Here is a 25,968-nt window from a genome sequence, read left to right as displayed (position 1 = left end):
AGGGGGCGGGCGCACCGCACAGCCTCCTGGAACGTGTAGTTTACTCTCGGCCGCCCGCCAGGGCGGAGTCAGGCTACGGTCTACAATACCCGGCAGGCAACGGGGAGCGACGAGCTAGGGTCGGGAGGAATGAAGGCTTCTGGGTCGTGTAGTTCGTTGTCCCTCCTGCTCGACGAGAGTGCGGCGGCATCCCGGGGGAAGCGAGGACTACAGCCCCCAGCAGGCGGGGCGGCCTGCCTTTCTTGTTTCCCTGGCTGAACAATACCTTCGCACCTTGCCTGATCCTAGAAGCAGACGCAGACGCAGACAGATGAACGCAGGTGATTCCCGGGCTTTGGGGTTCCGCCTCCCCCTGGCACCCTCCGTGCGGTCCTCACGGGGAGCAGGAGAGACTCCCTCCTAACCCCCCCCGGGGCTGTCACAGGGAGGAGAGGAGAACCCCCCACCCCAAGGCACCTTTCCCTTAAGCTAGAACTATACTGAACAAAGTGAAGTCCCTCAGTACAAATCCCATCCAAGGTGGATAGAAAAATTATGTTCACTGCTCTCTAGTTTAGTATCTTCTGTTGGCTTCTCAGGCCACGTCTATACGACGCGCCGTATCGGCGCGTTACCATCGATTGCTCAGGGAATCGATATATCGCGTCTCATCTAGACGCGATATATCGATCCCTGAGCGTGCTTACATCGATTCCGAAACTCCACCAAACCCAACGGAGTTCCGGAATCGACATGGCGAGCCGCGCACATCGATCCCGCGCGGTGAAGACGGGTGAGTATATTGATTTTAGATAATCGATTTCAGCTACGCTATTCTCGTAGCTGAAATTGCGTATCTAAAATCGATTTTCGCGCGTCGTGTAGATCTGGCCTCAGCTTTCCTGCTCCTGGCTAGAAGTTTATGCAGGCCCCAAAAGTGTAATTCAGGCGAAATTGGATTGGGGTTAGAAAGAGGACACCTAGGGATCATTAAGAGCAATAAAAAGTAGGTGCAGAGGAAAGCTGTGGAGGACAGGAGCATGGAAGCCTGTTGACCCAAAACAAGAATGTGTTTGGGGAGAACAGCTATGCAGTTAATCATGAGGGAATGTCACCCAACCTGCTGCTCTGCCTGCTAACACCATCTTTCCCATGGAAGTTACTCATTGCTGTCCTTTGACTTATTAAAAAGTCAAATCTGGCACCTCCAACAATTGCCTACGTCCACGCTGCTTATTTGCCCATACTGGCCTTGTTGGGTTCCCTTGCCATTTCATACACTCACTTATACAACCTTAGGGGAGAGAGCTTGACTTTTTAAGGTGAGCAACCTGAGGGGAAAATGGGGCTTGAGCCTTTTTATTGCTTTATAATGATAGATAAGAAAAGCTTTAAGTAACATCAGGACCGGCCAAATTAGTCAAAACAATAGTTAAGAATAAAATTGTCAGACACATAGAGAAACATAAAACTGTTGAGCAATAGTCAACATGGTTTCTGTAAAGGGAAATCGTGCTTTACTAATCTATTAGAGTTCTTTGAAGGGGTCAACAAACATGTGGACAAGGGGGATCCAGTGGGCATAGTGTACTTAGATTTCCAGAAAGCCATTGACGACGGTCCCTCACAAAGAGCTCTTTTACTAATTAAGCGTCATGGACTAAAGGGAAGGTCCTTTCTGATTAAGAACGGCTAAAAGAAGGGCACAAAGGGTAGGACTTAATGGAATTCTCAGATGGAGAGGGTAACTAGTGCTGTTCCCAAGGGTCAGTTCCTAGGACCATCCTATTCAATTATTCATAATGATCTGGAGAAGGGCGGTACCGTGAGTGGCAATTTGAGTGCTCTAATACTCAGTAGTGAAGACCAAGCAGATTGTTTGAAGAACATTCAAAGATCTCACAAAACTAAGTGATTGGCACAAATGGCAAATGAAATTAATGTGGATAATTGTAAGTAAGCACACTGGAAAAATATACCTCAACTATACTCACATATGATGGGGCTATTTGGCTACAACGAGTCAGGAAAAAGATCTTGGCGTCACCGTGGATGTTCTTGAAGATGTCCAGGCAGTGCGCACAGGCGGTCGAAAAGCAACAACGATGTTAGACTTCATTAAAGGGGATAGAGAATAGAACTGAGAATGTATTATTGCCTTATATAAATGCCATGGTACCCACACTCGAATACTGCGTACAGATTGTCTCCTCACCTCAAAGATATTCTGCACTGAAAAGGTTCAGAAAAGGGCAACTAAAATGATAGGTTTGGAGAGGTCCATATGAGGAGAGATTAAAGGCTAGACTCTTCAGCTTGGAAAAAGAGGACAAGGGGGGATTATGATAGAGGTATGATAAAATATGAGTGATGTGGAGAAGTGGATAAGGAAAAGTTATTTACTTATTCCCATAATACAAGACTGGGTCACCAATGAATGAATAGGTGCAGGTTTAAAACAAACAGGAAGTTCTTCACACAGACACCAGTCATTGTGGACTGTCCTTGAGGAGGTTGTGAAGGCTGGAACTATACAATGTTTAAAAGGGAACTGGATAATTCATGATGGCTAGTCCATAAATGGCGTTGCAGAGAGGGTAAAGAATGGTGTTCTAAACTCTGTTCATCGAGGATGGAGTGATGGCAGGAGAGAGACCTTGCATCATTGCCTGTTAGTTTTTCACTCCTCTGGGGCACTGGCATTGGCCACTGTCGGTAGACAGATATGAGCTATGACCTTTGATCTGACCGGTACGGCCTTTCTTATGTTCTTATGTTCATTCTTTCGAGCTTCTTAAGTGTGTGGGGTGTTTTCCCCTGCTTGGTTTGTACTCTAGGTGCTAGGAGATCAGGTCCTGTCAAGGATGGAAGCTCCATGTGACTGAGTGCTAGTTAAATGATGATCCCAGGGAAGAAAGACTTTTTCCCTGAGAGAGAAATTTTTTTAAATCAGACTGTTTAAAGTTTAAAACTCTTAGATGTTTAAAACAAACACAAATAACTAATGAGTATTCAGATTTGAATAAAGAAGGCCTTGTAAAGATTTAATAGTCCACTATCCAAGGCGGTGCTGAGAACTCACAGCACATTATTTAAACTTTGAGTGCTCCTCCAACAAGCAGGAGATACCATATTTTAAAATGCCTATTTTTAAGAATAAGACCCCATAGTAAAAGATCAATCCTTTTACATTCCTAAAGAACCAAACGGAGAGCAAAGAAAGCAAGGAGAAAGGAGAGGCCAGCCGAAATACGGACGCCTCGACTTCAGAAAAGCAAACTTTGACTCCTCAGGGAATGATGGGTAGGATCCCTGGAGAAAGTGAGGAGGAAGGTCAGGAGAGTGGCTGTATTTTAAGAATCCTACTGAGGTTGCAGAAAACCATCCCAATGTGGTAGAAAGAATAATATGGCAGGACAGCTTGGCTTAACAGTGAAATCCTTGCTGATCTTAAACCAAAAAGAATCTTACAGGAAGTGGAAGATTGGATAATAGACAGGAGGAGTATAAAAATATTGCTCAGGCATGCAGGAGTGAAATCAGTAAGGCCAAATCAACTTGGAGCTGCAGCTAGCAAGAAGTAACAAAAGGGTTTCTTCAGGTATGTTAGCAACAAGGAAAGTCAGGAATATGGAACTTACTGAACGAGGGAGACAACTAGTGACAGGGGATGTGGAAGAGATAATGTACTCAATGCTTTTTTTTGCCTCTGTCTTCACAATAAGGTCAGCACACAGACTGCTGCACTGGGCAACCATCAATGGGAGGAAGTGACCAGCCTCTGTGGAGAAAGAAGTGGTCTCAGGACCAGGACTATTTAGAAAACTGGACGAGAACAAGTCCATGGGGCCAGATGCGCTGCATCTGAGGGTGCTAAAGAGTGGCAGATGTTATTGCAGAGCCATTGGTCATTATCTTGAAACTCATGGCAATCGGGGGAGGTCCTGGATGACTGGAAATCTACACATAGTATCCATCTTTAAAAGGGAAGGAGGAGGATCCAGGGACTACAGGCCAGGCAGTCTTCACCTCCTCCTGGAAAAATTGGAGCAGTCCTCAAGGATATTCTGAAGCACTTAGGGAGGAAAGTGATCAGGAACAGTCAGCATGGATTCACCAAGGGCAAGTCATGCCTGACTAACCTAACTGCCTTCTATAATAGAGATACCGGGTCTTGGATGAGGGAAAGCAGTGGACGTATTATTCTTGACTTTAGCAAAGCTTTTGTATGGTCTCCACTGTATTCTTGCCAGCAAGTTAAGAACTATGGGCTGGATGATGGACTCAGGTGGATAGAAAGCTGGCTAGATCGTCGAGGTCAACAGGTACTGACTAGACAAATTGGAGGATTGGGCCAAAAGAATCTGATGGTTCAACAGGACCAGTGCAGAGTCCTGCATTAGGACAGAAGAATCCCATGCACTGCTACAGATAGGGACCAGTAGCTGGCAGCAGTTTGCAGAAAAGGATCTAGGGTTACGTGGACAGAAGCCTGATTAAAGTAGCAGTGTGCCCCTGTTGCAAGAAGTCTAATGCATTTGGGCTTATAAGTAGGGGCTGCAGCAGATCGAGGAACGTGATCTTCTCCCTATTTGACATTGGTGAGGCCTCATCTGAGTACTGTGTCCGTTTGGGCCCAACGCTACAAGAAGGATGGAGGAAAAATGGAAAGAGTCCAGGGGAGGCAATAAAAATGATTTAGGGCTGGAGCCACATGATTATGAGGAGAGGCTGAGGGGAACTGAGATTGTTTAGTCTGCAGAAGAGCAGAATGAGGGGGGATTTGATAGCTGCTTTCAACTACCTGAAAGAGGGTTCCAAAGAGGATGGATCTAGACTGTTCTCAGTGGTAGCAGATGACAGAACAAGGAGTAATGGTCTCAAGTTGTGGTGGAGGAGGTTTAGGTTGGATAGTAGGAAAAACTTTTTCACTAGGAGGGTGGTGAAGTACTGGAATGGGTTACCTAGGGAGATGGTGGAATCTCCTTCCTTAGAGGTTTTTAAAGTCAGGCTTGACAAAGCCCTGGCTGGGATGATTTAGTTGGGGATTAGGTCCTGCTTTGAGCAGGGAGTTGGGAGTCCTTTCCAACCTGATATTCTATGAAACCCAGGCAGCAGGTCAATTTAAAAAACTGCTTTGCAGGTCCCCTTTAACACTTGACTTGAAATCTTTTCCAGCTAACAAACTATGGTTCCCCGGCACACGTACACTCTCACTGTTTCCTGCACTCATGGCTTTTTACACAAGGCTGATCCTCTGATCCTTAATTCATTGCCTCTACAGTGCCCCTCTTACTAAAGGCTGTAGCAAAAATGGCAAAGGAATGTAAAAAAAGTCTCTTGGCTGAGAGAGGAAGTGGGTTAGTGATCCCTTCCCACCCTATCACTTCACTACACTTGGGTTAACACCTAAAAATGGTGCCTAAATGTACCTAAATGAAATCAGTTGCCTTTGAAACTGGATGTGGCATTGGAAGTGGACACTCAAGCCCTTTTGCTGAAACAGATCATCTATTAACTGCTCCAGTTTTAGTGTGGGTTAGAGTAACACCTGTGGAGCAGCCTTATGGCCCCAGGAAACCTGACATCTGTGTCTCTTGTATGCCCTCCAGCTGGTCCTCTAATCGGAAGGAGCAAGAAACATACAGGCCAATCAAAGCTTTCTTTGATTAAAACCATAACAATAATAAAGCAAGCTTCCAACCCTTTACCTTGTAAAGGCAGCCTTGAGAAAGTAAGCCAGGAATGAAAGACAGATATCGCTGGGCTCCAGTACTGGTGCAGGAAGCTAGAAGGGATCAAAAGATTCCCTTTTTGCACATGTGCTCACAAAGGTAACCCACATGTCAGTGAGTATTATGTGTTCCCAATCCACAACACCTCTCAGCTCTCCTGTTTGTCACTGCGATTCTGAGAACAGGTGTAGAAAGATATAGCAGAGGTATCACATGGTGCAACAGTGATACCCTGGAAGATCTAGAGTTTGCTGAGAACATAGCTTTTCTAAGTGACAGCTCAACCAACATACAAAGACTGTCCAGCATCACACAAAGAGAAGGAATTAATAATTAGTGATAAAAAACAAATCTAAATGAGAACTCCAGGAACTCCCAACTCAAACATTACATTACAAGGCAAAGGAAAGCAGAAAGTGTGCCTCTGATAACTAAGGCTGGGTCAGAACAGCAAGGGAAATATGAGATGCCTTTTGTGTCCCACCCCCCAGCTTGAAGGGGAAAATGGGGGAAGGATAATGTGGGTGCAACTTTAGTGGACTCTATCAATTTCCCTGGACTCCATCAATTTCCCTGAGAGACAATCACTTATGTATTATTAACCTCAGACTTTATTAAAATCTTTGCTTTGAAATTCTCTCTTGTTTTTTCATGTACTCACACACAGAGGGACAGAACAGCAAAATAATGTATGAAAAGTCAGCAATACAGACAGTCCATCTGCCACAAACTGAAGAAAGTAAGTGCAAAGAAAACAGAACATAAAGCCAATCAGTGTAGTATCCTCTGGAATGGAATTGCACAGCATCAATGCACCTGTTTTCCTTCCCCCAGGGATGCAGTGTATTGGGTACATATACCCCAGATGCATGTCCATTTGCGAATTGCATTGAGTGGCTTATTCCCCACCTGGAATTGTCTATTGGCTGCAGGATGTGGTAGTGTGGAGAGGAGGCTATTGAACAGGCTGGATCATGGCAGGGGCTAGATGTCATGTTCTGCTGGCCATACATGCAAAGCAGCTGCTTGAATAGTTGCCTGTGTGGATAGTGGTCCTGCTTCCTCATCGCCTGGTTGTGGTCAATGTAATCCATGGCAATCATTTTCTATGTCTCCCACATGGCCCATGCTACAGCCTGGTTTCGCTGGTTTTATTCCAACATCATCTTCTGCAGTCCCAGGACCTGATCCTACCTTCTGGACAAGTCCTTCTGCATCTCCTGCACTAAGTGGTCTCTGGCCTTGCTTCTTTTCCTCTGGAGATTCTGGACCACATGGCTGACCATCAGTGCCCTCCTGGATGCATGCCTCACCTTCCGGTGGCTCTGAAAAGCAATGAAACAGCCCATTCCTTTTCTGTCCTGAGAGGTGGGGAGGGAGGAGGAGAAAATAAAAGGTCACAGCAAGGTAAAAGCTGAAGCTATTATCTCCTTGGCCTGCATTCTCCTCTCTCCCTGTCTTTCTCTGGCTTTTGTGATTGTGACCTGACTGGTCATGCCTAGTGGTCAGAGTAGGAGTCAGGCATCAGAGCTGGAGTCAGAGGTTAAGTGACAGAGCCAAGAGTCAGAGGCCAGGAATTGGAGCCGGGTTACCAGGAGTGAGGTAAGGCAGAATGCACAGGAGCTATCCCAGCCATGGTCAAACACTTAGCTGGTCGGCTGACTCTTCCCTCAGTTCAGGCTGTGGAGCCAATCAGGCAGCCTGCTATATGCTGCTTTGCTCCATAGGTTAGCCGGAGACAGGCTCTGCTGCAGACCCTGATTCCTGACTCTTGGCTCTGGAACTGCAGCTTCCCAGGGTCTTCCCCATCATGACAATGGCAAGTCCTTTAAATTGATTGATTGACTGAGTTTTAATGGGCTTCTGTGGATTTGAAGGCGGGGCAGGATAGGCAGTCTTACTAGTGATGCTTTTAACAGTATTTCAGGTTGTGGTGGTATTGGAAGATGAGAACTTGTTGGAGGTCCCTGAGTAGAAGAGAATAGCACTTTCAAGCATGCGTATCCACCTATGCCAGAGACCCTTTTTCTTCACCTCGTGAATCATAGGCAAATTAAAGATTGGAGGGGACTAATGAGCCACTGCGGGGTGCATAGGAAGTTTGTTCTACTTAGTAACCTAACAGATGGTTTGGAATTCCTGCTGCATGAAAAGTTCTCCTGCGTCATACCCAGAAGTGAACCAAAATCTGGGCCCACCCCCTAAAGAGGATGCCAAACTAGGATTCAGCAGCACAAAGCCTACCTGGATTTGCCATTACACACACACCCCTGTCACCCACATTCTGTAGTAACAAGAGACTTTGCAAGGGCCCTGAACTTCATACCAGCACAGGTCATGCAGTGTACTTAATATCTAAGCTGCTTCTGAAAATCCAGCACTTGGGCTTTAGCCAATAGCCCCAGGAGGGCCAGCGAGCCCCAGGTAGAAAGCACCACACAACTGGGGTGCAAGGGTTTTGTGAGTGGATGGGAGAGGGGCAAGGGGCACCACCATAGTAAAAGCCTGAGCTAATTCCAGTGAAGACAGACCCTTGCAGACTGAGTGCTAGGGCTTATCCCCATGTAAGTGGGTGTAGCTGGGGCTCAACCCTCTCCGGTGAGGAGGGGAGCCACGCCGGCCCACTCCACTCCAGTTGGTCCAGGAAACTAGCCCGGTGGTCCTTGCAGAGGATGGCTTGTCCGTCCAGCGGGCAAGGGGCTCAGGCCCTCCGGCAGGGCTGCTGTACCAGTCGCGCAGCGCCGGGCCCTACGCCAAGGCGGACAGCAAACACAGAGTCAGTAAGCTCAGGCCTGGGTCAGGACTGAGTAGTACTAGCAATAGATTAAGGTCCAGCCCTAAGTCAGGGCGGGTAACAAACGCTGAGTCAGTAAGCTCAGGCTTTGGTCAGGGCTTAGCAACAGTAACAGTTTAAAGGCCCAGCCCTTGGTCAGGGTGGGGCAGCAAATGCTGAGTCAGTAGGCTCAGGCTTTGGCCTCCTCCAGCCAGAGAGAGGAGGAGTCTGCCACCCAGGAGTTGGGTGGCAGGGGGGACGCAGGCCCTCCCACTCCACTGCGTCCCAGCCCGGGACCCTAACAGCGGCTGTCACTCCGCTGGTCAGTCAGTGGGGATCCTGACCGCAACACACTGACATAGGCTCCAGCAGCTCCGCAGCCTGACTGGGGTCGGCTGCCCTTGGGCTGCTTCTGTACTCCCCCTCGGGACCTACCTGGGTCCTAACATCGGCCTCTGAAGGGTCCACGAGCATAGGCTCATCATGACCGGGGCTGGGTGGTAAGTCCAGGAATTCCTTGGGATAGTCAGGCCAGGGTAGCGCCCGCAGCTCCTCCGGGTAGCAGCAGGCACGGGGAAGCCCCGTCGGCTGCTTTGGGTAGCAGAGGCGGGGAAGCTCTGCCAGCTCCTCCAGACAGTGAGCGCGGGGAGGCTCCGGCCAGTCTGGGCGGCTCCCCTGGTCCCCGGAGTCTCCCAGTCTCGAGCTCCCTGCGGTACACCTGACCTCTCCGGTTGTTGGGGCCTGACTGAGCTCTGAGGGCCGACTTTTATAGTTCCAGGTTGCCACCTGACCCTTTGAGGGGAGGGCTCAGAGCTCCGTAGCTCTGCCCACTCTGGCCTCCGGCAGGGCTCGACCCTCTCCGGGGAGGAGGGGAGCCATGCCGGCCCACCACACACACACACCCTCTCAAGTCTGGCTCCCGCTCGCTGGGGTCAGACCCGTCCATCCCTCTGAGGCAGGACATAAAGTCCGCGTTCGCATGGTCCTTACCGGCCCGATGTTGGATGGTGAACGCATAGGGTTGAAAGGTCAGGTACCACCACATGAGTCGGGCGTTATTATTTTTCATATTCATCAACCATCGAAAGGGGGTATGGTCAGTGACCAGCGTGAACGGGGCCCCAAGGAGGTAGTAGCATAGGGCATCACAGGCCCACTTTATAGCCAGTGCCTCTTTCTCAATCACTGCGTAGTTCTTCTCCCGCGGAAACAATTTACGACTGAGGTACAACACTGGATGGTCCTCCCCATCAAATTCTTGGGACAGGATGGCCCCCAGCCCCACCTCTGAGGCATCCGTCTGTAGGATGAACCTCTAGTGGAAATCCAGGCTATATAGTGCTGGCTCTTGGCAAAGGCATGTCTGGAGGGTCTGGAAGGCTTCCTCACATTCTGAGGACCATCGTATCTGCCGAGGGCTGTTCTTTGTCAGCAGTCTGGTTAAGGGTGCCGCGATGGAGGCAAACCGGGGGATGAAACGCCGATAGTACACCAACAAGCCCCAGGAACTGCCAGACGTGGCGTTTTGTGGTGGGCGTCAGGCAGGTGGCCAGGGCTTGTACTTTCCCAATGAGGGGCTACACATGGCCGCCCCCAATAGTGTAGCCCAGATATGTTGTCTCCTGCCATCCGATGCAGCATTTTTTCAGGTTGGCGGTTAGTCCCGCCTGTCGCAAGGACCGCAGGACCGCTGCCACTCGCTCTAGGTGGTCTTCCCAGTTGCGGCTATAGACCACGACATCATCCAGATACGCAGCGGCATAGTCTCGATGGGGCAGCAGGAGGCAGTCCATCAGCCGCTGGAAGGTCGCTGGGGCCCCACGGAGGCCGAAAGGCATCCGCGTAAACTGGTAGAGTCCCGTCGGGGTAGCGAACGCCATCTTTTCCTTGGAGGTCTCCTCGAGTGGAATTTGCCAATACCCCTTGCTGAGGTCGAGGGTGGTGATGAACTGGGCCTCCCTGAGGCGGTCCAGCAGCTCGTCCACACGGGGCATGGGCTAGGCATCGAATCGTGAGATGGCATTCACCTGCTGGAAGTCTATACAAAACCAGTGGGTGCCATCGGGCTCGGGCACCAAGACCACTGGGCTACGCTACTCACTCCGAGACAGCTCGATGACTCCCAAGGCCAGCATGGCCTGCACCTCCTCCTCCACCTCCTGGCGCATCCGGTACAGCAGTGGCCTGGTTGTTTCCCGGATTACCTTCCCCGGCTCAGTCTGGATAGAGTGATAGATCAAGCTCGTGTATCCCGGTACAGCCGTGAAGGTTCCTTGGAAAGCCTGCAGGAGACATTTGGCCTGCTTGCGCTGCTTTCCAGTCAGGGTGTCACCAAGCAGGGGAGTAGCAAGGTCCTCAGCCTGGGGTGCGCGGGGGCCCAGCTCCGGCTCAGGCGGGCAAGGATGAATCAATAGGCCCTCCCGGTCTCACCATGGTTTCAACAGGTTTACATGGTATCGCTGGGTCTTCTTACACCGGTCGGGTTGGTGGATTTCGTAGGTGACGGACCCAACCTTCCAAGCCACCTCATAGGGCCCCTGTCAACAGGCCAGTAGTTTCAACTCACTCGAGGGTAGAAGGAGAAGAACCCGGTCCCCGGGTTCAAAGTCACGCACCTGGGCCTCCTGGTTATATGTCCATTCCTGCCTATCCTGAGCAGCCTTTAAGTTCTTCCGAGCTAGGGTCCCCGCCCGGGCAAAGTAGTCCTGTAGTTGAAGGACATACTTCAGGAGTCCCTGGGTTGCAGAGAGGGACTGCTCCCAAGTTTCCCGCATCAAGTCCAGCAGGCCCCGTGGGGGGTGGCCATACAACAGCTCAAATGGTGAAAACTTGGTTGAGGACTGGGGCACCTCCCAGATGACTAGCAGCAGGGGAGGGAGCAACTAGTCCCACTGGCGTAGTTCCTCCAGGGGGAACTTTCGCAACATCTCCTTGAGGGTCCAGTTGAACCACTCCACCAACCCGTCCGTCTGCAGGTAGTAGATGGAGGTGCGTAGTTGTTTTACCCCTAGGAGCTTGCAGAGCTGTTGTAACAGCCTGGAGGTGAAATTGGTGCCTAGGTTGGTTAGAATTTCTCGGGGCAGGCCTACCCGTGCAAAGACTTTCACCAGTTCCCCAGCGATGGTCCAGGCGGTGGTGTTCTGCCACGGGATGGCCTCGGGGAAACGTGCGGCGTAGTCGACGATGACCAGGACATACTGGAATCTGGCATTACTTTTTGGGAGCGGGCCCACCAGGTCCATGGCCACTCATTCGAAGGGAGTCTCAATTCTAGGCATGGGGACCAGGGGTGCCTTGGGCACGCGCGGCAGCACTGCTAACTGGCACTCTGGGCAGGAACTACAATAGTTCTTCACCTCCTGGTGAACCCTGGCCAGAAGAACCGCATCAAGATCCGGGCAAGGGTCTTCTCATGGCCCAGATGCCCAGCGGCCGGGACATCATGGGCCAGCTTCATCACAGCTCGCCAGTGACACCCCAGTACCAGCAGCTGTGTTTGGGGCTCTTTTGTGCAGGAGTCCCGGTCAATCCGGTAGAGATGGTCCCAGCGCACTTCAAAGTGGGGCCACTGGGTTGCATGCTGAGCATCGATGATGGTCCCATCAATGGCCTCGAGTTGCTCATAGGCCCGACTAAGGGTAGGATCAGCCCTCTGGTCCTGGCAAAAGTCAGTATGAAGGAGAGGCTTGACCGCGGGGTCCAGCCGAGGGTTATCGGTTTCCTCATTCACAACATCGGTCCCCGGAGCCCCATCTACTTTCTCTGGTCGGGCCGCTGGTCGTTCTGCTTCCAGTGCCGGTGTCAACCGGAGGACTTCCTCGAAGGTGGGCCAGTCCCACCCAGGATCACCGGGTATACCAGGTGCGGGGCAAGGCCGACCATGACTCATCGGGTAACGCCAGCTACCGTCAGCGGGACAGAAGCACTGGGGTATGGCCTGATGTCCCCATGGATGCACTGCAAGTGTATCATTCCCAAGCGGGTGTCTGCCGGGGGCCCCAGGGCCTGCTGGACCAACGTCTGACTGCAGCCGGAGACAATCAACGCCTGGGTTGCCTGGACCCCGACAACTACCAGGACCGTGAGCTTGGGGGCCTGGGTCAACCGGGCCCGGGTATCCCCTGCACAGACCTGCCCAAAGCTGCAGTCCATTTCTGCGCAGTCATGCTGCAGGTGTCCAGCCTGCCCACAACGAAAACAGGGTCCGAGTTCAGGGCGGCCACCCCTGGAGAGAGCTCCCCTAGGACTTCTGGGGGGGGATCCAATGGGCCCTCGAGGGCCCCAGCCCAGAGGGGGCCGTTCCTGACCGAGAGGCCGGATCCAGGTATCGGACCCAAGGCCCCAGGCGGGTGTCCTGCCTGAGGCCAGGGTTTCACAGCCTGGTCAGGGCGTCCTCCATTCTGTCTGGGGTAGGGCATTTGGGTCCGGGGTGTGGAGGCTGGAAGGCGGGTCCCACGGAGTTTTCGGCTGCGAGAAAGTCCTCCATAAGTGAGACGGCCGCGGCCAATGTTGCCGGCCAGTGGTGGAGCACCCGGGATCATCCTCGGGCTGGCAGAGTATGCACAAACTGCTCTAGGATGACTTGTTCGGTGACCTCCTCTGCCATCCTTGTGTCTGGCTGTAGCCATCCATGGCACATCTCCTTCAGGGCTTGGTCCACCAGCTGAGGTCAAGCACCTGGGGGATACATCTGGCTCCGGAACAGTTGCCGGAAGGTCTCGGGGCTTACACCTAGGGCATCCAAAATTGCGGCCTTGACTCGGCCATAATCCCTGGCTTTGTCCGTCACCAGCCCCCGGTATGCCGTCTGGGCGGTCCCGTTCAGCTACAGGGCCAGAAGGTGGCCCATTGGTCCCGGGCCCATCCAGCGACGAGGGCCACCTGTTTGAAGGTCACCAGGAACGCCTCGGGGTCATCATCAGGGCCCATCTTGGTGAGTCATACTGGGGCAGCAGCATGGGGTGCCCCAACACCACCCCCTGCCAGCACTTCTCCGGGGCGGGGTAACTCAGCCACCAGCTGCTGCAACTGGGTTCCGAGCTGCTGCATCAGCTGTTGCTGCTGTTCGAGTTGGGCGGCATGCTGCTGCTGCTGGATCTGGGTGGCATCCCTCTGTTGCTGCTGCTCAAGCTGGGCAGCGGCCTGCTGCTGCTGCTGGAGCTGGGCGGCCTGCTGCCGGTCCTGATTCTCCGCCAGCAACTGGAACAACCGCTCCATCTCCATGATCCTCTAGGGGAGGGTGATGTCCCTTCCGGCCCCTTCTCACAGGGGCCAAGCGTTCACTCCCCACTTCTGGTACCATGTGTAAGCGAGTGTGGCCAGGGCTCGACCCTCTCCAGTGAGGAGGAGAGCCACACCGGCCCACTCCATTCCAGTTGGTTCGGGAAACTAGCCCGGTGGTCCTTGCGGTGCTTGTCTGTCCGGCAAGCAAGGGGCTCAGGCTGTCCGGCAGGGCTGCCGTACCAGCCGCGTGGCGATGGGCCCTACGCCAAGGCGGACAGCAAACACAGAGTCAGTAAGCTCAGGCCTGGGTCAGGACTGAGTAGTACTAGCAATAGATTAAGGTCCAGCCCTAAGTCAGGGCAGGTAACAAACGCTGAGTCAGTAAGCTCAGGCTTTGGTCAGGGCTTAGCAACAGTAACAGTTTAAAGGCCCAGCCCTTGGTCAGGGCAGAGCAGCAAACGCTGAGTCAGTAGGCTCAGGCTTTGGTCTCCTCTGGCCAGAGAGAGAGGGAGTCTGCCACCCAGGAGCTGGGTGGCAGGGGGGACGCAGGCCCTCCCACTCCACTGCGTCCCAGCCCGGGACCCTAACAGCGGCTGTCACTCCGCTGGTCAGTCAGTGGGGATCCTGACCGCAACACACTGACATAGGCTCCAGCAACTCCTCAGCCTGACTGGGGTCGGCTGCCCCTGGGCTGCTTCTGTACTCCCCCATCGGGACTTACCTGGGTCCTAATGTCGGCCTCTGAAGGGTCCACGAGCATAGGCTCATCGCGACCGGGGCTGGGTGGTAGGTCCAGGAATTCCTTGGGATAGTCAGGCCAGGGTAGTGCTGGCAGCTCCTCCAGGTAGCAGCAGGTACGGGGAAGCCCCTCGATTCCTCCAGGTAGCAGGGGTGGGGAAGCTCCGGCAGCTCCTCCGAGTAGCGAGCACAGGGAAGCTCCGGCGCCTCCTCCAGATAGCGAGCGTGGGGAAGCTCCAGCAGCTCCTCCCAGTAACGAGCGTGGGGGAGCCAATCTGGGCGGCTCCCCTGGGTCGCCGGAGTCTCCCAGTCTCGAGCTCCCTGCGGTATGTCTGACCTCTCTGGCTGTTGGGGCCTGAATGAGCTCTGATGGCCGGCTTTTCTAGTTCCGGGTTGCCGACTGACCCATTGAGGGGCGGGCTCAGAGTTCCGTAGTTCTGCCCACTCTGGACTCCGACAGGGCTCGACCCTCTCCGGGGAGGAGGGGAGCCACGCCGGCCCACTACACCCCATTACAAACATTCCCTGTTGCCCACCATGGACGTCAGCGGTGCTGGCAGCTGAACCATGACCAAAATTGGTTGAGCTGCAAGTGTAAATAAGTACACAGTGTGCTCAGCACAGCATAGGTCCAGATACTGGGGTCAAACCTGCAGAGCTGAACATGGTTTATCCTAATCTACATGTTAGCCGAGCAGACAACTGAGCACCAGTGACTGAGGACAGAGGTACTGCTCACTGACTGGGAGTAAATAGACAACCGCTTCCAGGCTGAGTCAGGATGGACAGAGAACATACTGGAGGCTGGGATTGCCAGAGGACATTCACTGCTGGCTGTTCTACCCCTCATGGTGATCTCAAGCCTTTCTAACCCCCCCTATTCCCCTCACTGGATAAAGGAAAGCACATCAGATTCTGACCTTGCTCTGTTGTCCTGCACAGCTCCATAGTGCCACCACCAGGCTCTGCACAAGTGGGAACAAGGAGGAATTTGCAACTGCTTGTGCGCAGAAGCAATTTTTTCATCCCACAAAACATTCTTCTTAGATTTACATAGCAACTAGTGCCCCCTGAGATCTAGCCATGGAGGATTTTCAGCCAGTGGGAGTTATTTCTGAGCAAAAACCCCAACACAAACAATTATTTCCCAGTTTGTTTTTCCCTTCCCTCTACTCACAAATAACTCTAAAGTGCAGAACGGATTTTGCTCAGAATGCCTGAACAACAAGCCTTCAGGCTGAGGTCATGCATGCAAAGTTTCTGCCTTGAAGGAACTTTTCCCAAAGGTGATCTGCTAATGAAAGGAGGGAATTCTAATGGAAATAGATCTGTAATCTTAACTAGAGCTTTCGTGGCAACTAGAGCTTTCGTGGTTGCACACAGCATATGCACACATTTACAAAAACATTCCAGAAATGTGCATGCCAGATCCAGTCCAACCCTGCTCCCACTCCAGCAGCCCTAGATATGCTACTCTAACCGTGTTTTTAAATCAGGATAAAAGAAGTGTATAGTGCATTCAATGCTGTTTTTAGCATCCTTTAGCCCAGCGTGAAGGACACGGGTTTATAAAGCACTTTGTTCTACTGGATTCTACTTGGAATAATATGGCAAGCCCTAGGTTTATCTATGGTGGCAGTGTGACTGAAATTTACATGCTGATGAAATGCTGTTCTTCCATCAGCCTAATAATCTTATCAGTTTGACTGACACATTTCATACGGTAAGACTGTTACCCAGTACCAGCGATCACCAGTGGTAGAGCAGCAATGTTGAAAAAGCTTGTATTATAATTAATAATTTCAAACAGGGTCTTGTTGATCTGAGAGGGGACATAGGATTGGAAGCTACATACATGCCAATGGAGTTCAGGGGTGGCTGGAAGTTATAGGCAGACACTAGCACTTGAGTAGATTCAAAAGGGAAATCACTGTCTTGTGAGAGGAGAAGCTTTAGATCTGTTTCTCTTAAATCCTGTGTTTTTAGGTTGGCAAGCCTTATTCAGAAATGTCCATGACCTCGCCTCACATTTTTTATAAAAGTAAGAGGAAAAATGTCTCAGTGAGAATAACAATCAGCGTGTGTGTGTGTGTTGTGAGAGAGTGAAAGAGGACACTTGATCATGAAGGGTACAAGGTGTGTGGGGAGTGGGGAAGTGAGATTTTCTTTGCTTTAGATTGTCATAAAATTTCCGCAGTCTTGTGATGCTTCCCTCATTCTCCCCTAATTTCTTCTGTCCCAGTCCTTGAGAAACGGCTGTAGATGACAGGTCTGGGCAGAATACTCTCCATCTGGTGGGCTCACCTGAGGGCTCAGAGGAAATCCAAAGTTTGCTGGGGAAAGTAATTCACACAGATTTGTTCCTGTGGATAGAGGCAACAACCCCGTTCCTCATAGGAAGGGTCTACAGGATTCCTCCAAGGGCAGTGGTTCTCTACTATTTCCATACCAGGCAGGACCCCTGCCAACTAGATGGGTCTCATAAGAACATAAGCCCAGCCATTCTGGGTCAGATCAATGGTCCAACCAGCCCAGTATCCTGTCTTTTAACAGTGGACAATGACAGGTGCCCCAGAGGGATTGAACAGAACAGGTAATCATTGAGTGATCCATCCCGTCGCCCATTCCCAGCATCTGGCAAACAGAGGCTAGAAACACCATCCCTGTCCATCCTGGCTAATAGCCATTTAGCAATATGGGAAGAGGGTTATGGGCCCAGGCCCTGTTCATGACCTCCAGACTGAGAGCCTGGGTTCTATGGCTCCTTTGCTTAGCTCCTTCCCTCTCCTGATGATTTTCAGGACTGGGATAAGATCCTACACCTTGCTGAGCTATGCGGTGGTATCTTCCATAACTCAGCAGAGATCTTCCTTCCTGTTCAGCAATGTGATGATTCAACAGAGGCTCTGGTAGTTGGCGGAGGCCAAAAGTGGCTCCAGGATAATTGGAGAAAGTACTCCTTACGCTGTCAGCTAACCCCAGCGGGGAAGGACCTGTCTCTGTCCTGAAGTAAACGGGCACCGCTCAGCAAAGTTTCACCACTGTTGTATATATCCAAATGAGCATGCTTATTACAAGGGCTGAGGAAGCTGGTAACTATCAGGAGGGAGACCTCTTACAAAATAGAATGAAGAAGTCATTTAACTATGTTCCACTACTGCCAGCTGGACTTTTCCCTTTCCACAATTTGACTCTCTCTTATGGTGCTGCTCGGAGAGGCAGTGAAATACTGTGGATTCTCCCCTGCTGACAATGTGCCACTGACACTCATTTTCCAGATACAACTAATGCCACTGCAAGGATGTCTGGAGGGCTATGTCACAGGCAAGTAAGTGGCCCTTTAAGGCAAGCTGGCTCAGCCTTGCCTGTGACCACTAGCTATCTCCAGCTGAGTGGGATAGACACCCTGATAAACACCCAGCCAGCCTGCTACAATCCCAGTTGTGTGAGGAGGGGAAATTAGTGAGAGGGCTACTTGAGCAGGCTGAGTGGGAAGAGCTGGAGGAAGGTCAGTTGGAAGAAATCTATGGGGAGCAGGTTAGGCTCTAGAGGGGACTGAGTTAGGGCCTGTAGGGAGCAGGGAGATCCGGAGGGAAGTTGCTGGAGGCAGTTGGGGGTGGGAGAAACCTGCTGGAAGACAGTAGCATAGGAGAAGCTCTGCAGGGGCTAAGAAGCAGAGGAGATCAGTGTAGCCTGAATGATCATAGATACTTATCTGGATTTACAGTTGGCTCTTTTGTTGGCCCACAAGGAGATTGAACTTCTTTGTGACTAGGCTGGAGTGTCAGGCCATGGGAGAGTGGGACAAAGACAGGTCATTGTATACCCAGGAACTGGCCAATAGGGCACTAGAGGCAAAGTTCCCTGCAATGCCATGATCTGATGCCAAGAGGTGCTATGGTGGTCTGAATGATGTGACTTATGAATAGGGTTTTTGGTTTTAGCCACTAAATACTGATAAACACCCTGATACAAAATAAATACTAGTGTTTATTAGCTAAACACTGGAAATGGTTATATCCATAGGGATATGATTTCTAAAGCTTTCTAATGTGTTGTGAATAATTGGTCTGTGTCGATCCTGCTGGTGTGCACTAGAGGTTTCCTAATGTGCTTTAAGGTAGCAATGCAGCAGTTCCCAAACTTTTGAGGGCGGTGCCCCCCTTACCCCTGGCTGTGACTCCTGACCCTCATGGAGCTGGACTGGGAGCTAGGCACTGGGGGTATGGATGGGGTAAGGAGGCTGAGGCTGGAGCTGCAGCTAGAGGTAGGTCTGGAGCCACAGCCAGAGGCCGAGATTGGGGGTGGGAGCAGAGCCACAACTGGCCTGTGGTGGAAGCCGGCAGCCGGGGCCGGGGCCCAGTCTGGCTCTGCTCCCAACCTTCCCCCGCCAGCCTTGGCCCTGGGCTGGGAATGGAGCTGCACCAAGGCTGAGGATGAGGGTCAGGCGCAGGGCCGGGAGCTGGAGACATGGCCGGTGATAGGGAGGGGCTGAGTGGTGTGCTCTCCCTGCCCCCGTGGGGGCTGGACTGGGCTCTGCTGTGCCTCCACATCTCCATCCCTGACTGCCTCCCCGAGACAGCTGGGCTTCTCTGGAATAATGCAGACTGCTAAGTGCTGGATGAAGTGTGTGAGAGCTAGGGACCAAGCAGCCTCAGCTGAGCCTATCTGGCTGTGAAACACACTTCCAGAGGAGACTAGATCTATGCAGAGACTCTTAGGTTATGGTGCTGGTCCCTCTTCTTTGCCAGTGCTTTTTTACCCTAATCAGAGCTCTGCTTAGTTTAAAACATAGAACAAACCAAGCAATAATGAGTCAGGGGGAACAGCAGATGTTATGAGGTCTGCTAGAGACCTTGCTGATCTGACTTACCTGGGAAGTACTCAGATACTACAAAGATGACACTAAAGAAAATCTACGGCTGATCTAGGTACCTAATGCAAGAGTTTAGAATACCTTTTTTTTTCTCTAAGGATACATAGGGCTTGTTGGCATTTATTGCCCTGAACCTACACAACATGATGCATGAGTTCCTTTACACACTTGGGTAGCCCCACTGAACTCAGTGGAACTACTCATATGCCTAGAGCTACTCATGTGTAAAGTGTCTGCAGGATCAGGGCCATAAAGCTTAACCTTATTATAGTTAAGGCTTTTGTTTCATTGGCTTTTGCTTGAGTTAGTCATTCTGACTGGGCTGTCAAGACCCATTCTGGTTTTGGAGCATGGAAAGTCTCCAGCAGCATTAGGGGCCTCCCTTGACTGCCAGATCCCTCACAAAATGGACATATTTATCCGTGTTACAAATGCATATGTTAGCTCTACCACTTATAAAATCAGGTGTCATTCTGAAGAACTTTCACAAGAGAGCATTCAGCTAGCACTTACTGTACAACTTCTCTGCTAGCATGATATGCTCCTGTGTGGGCATGAGCAGAGGGCTGTGTTTGGGAACCAGAGGCTAGGAGGACACTCCCTTCTGAGCAGGTTATTCCAAAATTGTCCATTATGGTCAGAATTTTCAGAAGGCCTCAGTAATGCCAGTTGGGGCTAGGTTTTCCAGAGATCTTAGCCCCTAGGGTGTTGAGCCCTTTTGAGAACCTGTCCCTAATCTTGGAAGCTGAGCCCTTGCAAATCTGGCCTGCGGGGTTTCCTGGTACCTTCTTCCAGTGCTGCTCACTAGTGAAGACAGGTAGCTGTGCAAGGGGAGCTATCAATCTACTATGGGGTACCAATTGCTACATGTCTCTGTTCCCCAGCTCTGTAATAAAATATCACCCCTCCATGAAGTGGATCTTTATTACCTCCAGAACACTGCTAAGCAGAACTTATATAGGATCGCAAAAGAACCTTCCTTCTTTCCACTCCTAGCATGTCCTCTCTGAGCCTCCTGTAGCTGCAGATAGGCCTCTGAAAGGCCACTTAGCCTCAGTCTCAGTGAAAAGGGGCAGCAAATGCTTTCATTTCCCAGTAGGGTAACCAGATAGCAAATATGAAAAATCGAGCCAGAGGGTGGGGTTGGGGGTGGGGGGGAGTAATAGGCACCTATATAAGAAAAATCCCCAAATATTGGGAATATCTCTATAAAATCAGGACATCTGGTCACCCTATTTCCCAGTCAGGCCAGGAGCCAGGGCTTCCTCTCCACCCCTTCCCACATGGGGTAATGGCAGTGGCTCTTCTTCTGTCTAAGTGGAGTGAAGACTGGGAAAATAAGCTCCATGCAACAGTTACAGCATCTAAAACCAATGGGACTAGGTTCATTACAAGGTGATTAGCTGCTTCTTATTGCTATGGAGGGTTTGTCTCCAGCCCCGCTGGTGCAGACTATGAGACTGTCCCTGCTTCCTTTGGCCTGGTAGCATTTGTACTGGTACAATACCAAATACAGCAAGTCTCAGACTCAAACCTTTTATTCCCTACCTGACCCTTAAGAAATGGGCTGTTTCCCAGGAGCGTGGATGGTGCCTGGGAACTAACCTTAAGGGCAGAGGGTCTCAAACTTTTTGTTGTTGTTGGTCCCCTTTTCAAAAGCAATGTTAATTGTTAATCACAGACTCCGAGCTGAGAAAGGTCTATGTGTACTTCATATAAACATGTACTGTTAGTCATGCTTTAAGAGTAGAAGAGCACTTCCAGATGGGTGTACCTCCGTGATTCTCAAACTTTTGTACTGGTGACCCCTTTCAAATAGGAAGCCTCCGAATTTGACCCCCACTTGTAAATTAAAAACACTTTTTTATATATTTAACAGCATTATAAATGCTGGAAGCAAAGCGGGGTCTGGGGTGGAGACTGACAGCTCGTGACCCCCATGTAAGAACCTCATGACTCCCTGAGGGGTCCCAACTCTCAGTTTGAGAACCCCTGGGGTGTACCTGCTTCTTACTGCAGAGTCTGTCTATCCTTGGCGTGATGGTTGACATTTTGCAGACCCCATGTGCCGTCTCTAAGGCTCCTTGGGGTCCCCAGAACACTGTTTGAGAACCGCTGGTTAAAGTGGGTCTGAATTTTTTTCTGTAAAATATGTGGCACATGCTGAATTCATGATGCAGTGGTGGAAAGGTTTTATTGCAATGAGTCAGAGATGACCTGCATAAATCTCACGGCTTCTGTACTCCTTTGAGAGAAGACTCACAGAGCTTGGCTTATTTAGCCTAACCGAAGGCTGAAGGGAGAGATGATTCTTCTCTATAAACATATCAGAGGCTTAAACACCAGGGAGGGAAAGGGGTTATTTAAATTAAGTGTTAATGTTGACACAAGAACAAATGGCTATAAACTAGCCATCAAGAAGTTTTTACTTGAAATTAGATGAAAGTTTCTAACCACCAGGGACGTTAAGTTCTGGAACAGCCTTCCAAGGGGAGCAGTGAGGGCAAAAAACCTACCTGGCTTCAAGACTGAGCCTGATAAGTTTATGGAGGGGGTGGTAAGATGGGACTGTCTACAAGGGCATGTCGCTGATCTGTAACTGCTAGTAGCAAAAGGCTCCAGTGGCTGGTGAAAGGACAGTAGATGGGGAGGGCTCTGAGGGTTCTGAATTCTTTCTCAGGTGGTCTTGCCCATATACTCAGGGTCTAACTGATTGCCATGTTTGGGGTCAGGAAGGAATTTCTCCCCAGGTCAGATTGGCAGAGCCCCTGGGTTTTTTTCACCTTCCTCTGATGAATTCTCAGTAACTTGAAGTCTTTAAGCCATGATTTGAGGACTTCAGTAACTCAGCCAGAGGTTAGGAGTCTGTTACAGGAGTGGGTGGGCAAGGTTCTATGGTCTGCGATGTGCAGGAGGTCAGACTAGTTCAGGGGTCGGCAACCTTTCAGAAGTGCTGTGCCGAGTCTTCATTTTTCCACTCTATTTTAAGGTTTTGCTTGCTAGTAATACATTTTAACGTTTTTAGAAGTTCTCTTTCTATAAGTCTATAATATATAACTAAACTATGGTTGTTTGTAAAGTAAATAAGGTTTTTAAAATGTTTAAGAAGCTTCATTTAAAATTAAATTAAAATGCAGAGTCCCCTGGACTGGTGTTCAGGACCCTGGCAGTGTGAGTGCCACTGAAAATCAGCTCGTGTGCTGCCTTTTCACGAGTGCCATAGGTTGCCTACCCCTGAACTGATGATCACAGTGCTCCCTTCAGACGTTAATCTGTGGGTCTACCAGGGAGCATTGTGGCCATACCAAAATAACCTTTATACCTCATCATGCCTATGTGGTGGTGTTACATTAATACAGCTATTTTTACATAATATGGGGATTCATTTATATAGGAACTGCCAGAGTGGATCACAACAAGGGTCAGAGTCTAGTCTCCTATCGCCAGCAGTGTCCAAAACCAGATGCTTCAGAGAAAGAAATAAGAAACCTTGCAGTGGGCAGTTATGGAATAGCCTGCCTATTAAAACTAAAGATGTTGCAGCCTGTAAAGGGTTAACAGGTCTCTGCCTGTCTCATGACTGCTTAGGGGTGGAGGTTAAAAGGAAGGGGAAGCTGGGTCAAGGGAAAACCTAAAGGAAGGCTGTCCTCATAGCTTCAGGTTAGATAAAGCAGGGAAATCCTATGGGAATTATTGAAACACAGGGAGCATTTAATTTTCCTTTGGTTTGTAGATTTTACTCTGGCCATAACAAGCCCTGAAGAAAAGGCCTTAAAAACAAATCCTTGGAGCTTAATTTCCCTTCCCTGGCTGGTGAGACTCCTTCCAAGGAAATCTCATCAGCAGCTGGTTTCATCTCTGAGGCAGGAAGATTTAGAGCCCTTCCAAGACTCCTGGCTATTTTTAATCCATTCTAGAATATCCAGGATTATAAATGGTCCTGTCCTTTTGTTGAACTGTGCTGAGCTGTTGGCATCACTGTGTGACAATGAGTTCCACAAGCTGACTGTAGAATTTGTCAGGTGCTCCTCCTGGATGAACAGTGCTCTGTAAAGAAGGGGGTTGCTTGGATGCAGATGTGAATTATGCTTGCCTTCTGTAACCTGCAGGTGGCAACAAGCTATCATAGGTCCCCTCAGGTTGTTGGGGACTCTTATTCCACTTGCTGCCTTCCCTGAACTCTTCAAAATTTGGGCTACCTTGTTATATTCTGACTCCCTTTCCTGTGTCACATTTTGCACATCTGCTGTCCCTAGTTCTGGGAGACCCAGGTAACTACCCATTGAGTGCTCTAGCAGGAACGCCAAGGTAGCCTTTCAGCAGCATGTGGTGTGGAGCAGAATGTTCTTGCTTTCAGAGTGGAATGTACATGCCAGTCATCTCCCCAGTCCTACCTGCTCCTCCATGGGGAGAAGCAGGAATGCTGATCCAGTGGCTGGGGCACTAACCTGTGATTCAGATGTGGCGTTGGTCCCCTGTTCCACTAGATTTCTTGTGTGACACTGGGCTCTGCCTGTACAATGGGGGGAGGGGGAGGCAGCACTGTTTACCTTAGATGTGTGGTGAGGATAAGCATGGTAACAGTGGAGGAGCACAGATCCTGGGCTACCAGGTGCCATGCAAGTAGTGCAGACAGAAGTAAAAGAAAATGGTGACACAGTTGGATCAGCCCCAGAAGCAGAATTTCCCTATGTGAGAAAACTGCACCTACATATATTTAGAAATTGTTCACATGGTGCACTTGTCTCCCCTACAGACAGACCTACAGGACTGCATCTGAACTCTGTACAAGGTAAAACAGCCCCATCACTCCTATGTAAACTTCCAGCACTCCTGGCCACAGCCCAGAACTCAGCCCTAGAGGGTTCCCTGGAGTCACCAGCTTGTCCCTTTAATCAGCGACACGGCACATTTCTGCTGCTTCCCAATCAGTTAACATTAATAAAAAAGTTAATCCTTGATGGGACTTTAAGTCCCTGCCCCAAAGAATTCTCTCTTCATGTGTTCAGTGCCTAGCCCCAAGGGGTCCTGATCTCTTTGGGGGAGCTGTAATGCAACAAGAAGCTGGGTGAGAGGAAGTGATTTGAGGTGACCACTAATTTAATTGACTGTAAAGCAAATGCAAAAGAACATCAGCTTGTGGTTGGCCCTGCCTAGGTGCAGAAGTTGGGTCAAGGGCACAAGGTGTCTTCTCTGTGTCCCTGCACAAAGCTACACTGCTACTGGGGAGCACACATGTGACTGTGCAAGGCTGATATTGGCATGGGGAAGATGTAGGCCTTGTATTTCCTTCCTCCAGGTAGCATTTCTGGGTGGGTGTAGGGGCAAGAACCTGTTGGACACTTGCTGAAATGGCAGCTTGGACAGCTGCTGCGTGGACAGCCCTACAATGAACTGTGGCTGAATCAGGGGCTTCCCCCTCAACCCAAATCTCCTCCTCACCTCCCAGCTGAAATCTAGTGCTCGGATTGCAACATTATTTCCAACAGTAAACCTTGGTCCCTGAGCTTAAAACAACTAAAAAAGAAAGCTGTAGCAGCTTGATCTCTCTAGCAGTGCCAGCACATGCTGTAGGTATGCCTGTACTGCACCAACTAGGTTGGCCACTGTTAATGTGGCTGCTGCCTCAGTTTCCCCTTGCTGTCTTAGCCCTCTGGCTATACCAAAACTCCACTGCTTCCAGCTGTTCCCATTCTGGCTCAGCTCCAACTGCATTGGCAACATCAGACACCCTAGTGCAGACGGACAGGCAGCTGGTGTGCTATGTGCTGTTGCCCAACCCTGTTGAGAGTAGGTCTAATCTACACAGTGTTTAAGATGAGTGTGGCCCACCTGCCCTAGGGCTTTAGAAGCAGCTCAGCTCGTGGTAGCAACATGGGGAAACACTTCCCGAATTTTCGCAGTGTAGACAGGGCCATGGAGTCCTGGGCCAGTAGTGAGGAGCAGAATCTCACAGGGAATGGTCATAAGCAGCCTGTGAACTCTAACTTAGCCTTGGGTTCATGGGAGCTCTGAAAGAGGGGCTGGCTATGTGGTAGGTTTAGTGCGCGTTAATATCAATGGGCAAAAGGGCATGGAAAAGAGAGATTTCCCTCTGAAGACTGCAAAGATTCTTAGGTCATAACGGCCATACCAGGTCAGACCAAAGGTCCATCCAGCCCAGTATCCTGTCTACTGACAGTGGCCAATGTCAGGTGCCCCAGAGGGAGTGAACCTAACAGGTAATGATCAAGTGATCTCTCTCCTGCCATCCATCTCCACCCTCTGACAAAGGCTAGGGACACCATTCCTTACTCATCGTGGATAAAAGCCATTAATGGACTTAAGCTCCATGAATTTATCCAGTTCTCTTTTAAACGCTGTTGTAGTCCTAGCCTTCACAACCTCCTCAAGCAAGGAGTTCCACAAGTTGACTGTGCGCTGTGTGGTGTGAAGAACTTTCCTTTTATTTGTGTTTAAACCTGCTGCCATTAATTTCATTTGTGGCCCCTAGTTCTTATATTATGGGAACAAGTAAATAACTTTTCCTTATTCACTTTCTCCACACCACTCATGATTTTATATACCTCTATTATATCCCCCCTTAGTCTCCTCTTTTCCAAGTTGAAAAGTCCTAGCCTTTTTAATCTCTCCTCATATGGGAC

The 25,968-nt window shown here is 50.3% G+C and overlaps 1 protein-coding gene across 1 annotated transcript in view; it reads right to left on the bottom strand.

Annotated features, from left to right (window-relative positions):
• Positions 1 to 6,358: 6,358 nt before the first annotated feature.
• THAP4 (THAP domain containing 4) overlaps positions 6,359 to 25,968 on the bottom strand; it is a 142,573-nt gene continuing 122,963 nt past the window's right edge. The window contains exon 6 of the mRNA XM_075068634.1: positions 6,359 to 7,039. Within this exon, the coding sequence (XP_074924735.1) occupies positions 6,905 to 7,039 (135 nt within the window). The 3' untranslated portion in view covers positions 6,359 to 6,904. The remainder of the gene's footprint in view (positions 7,040 to 25,968) is intronic.

Source organism: Chelonoidis abingdonii, chromosome 8 (genome assembly GCF_003597395.2).
Source record: "Chelonoidis abingdonii isolate Lonesome George chromosome 8, CheloAbing_2.0, whole genome shotgun sequence".
NCBI classification, from domain to species: domain Eukaryota; kingdom Metazoa; phylum Chordata; order Testudines; family Testudinidae; genus Chelonoidis; species Chelonoidis abingdonii.
This window is presented reverse-complemented; position numbering and strand designations above follow the sequence as displayed.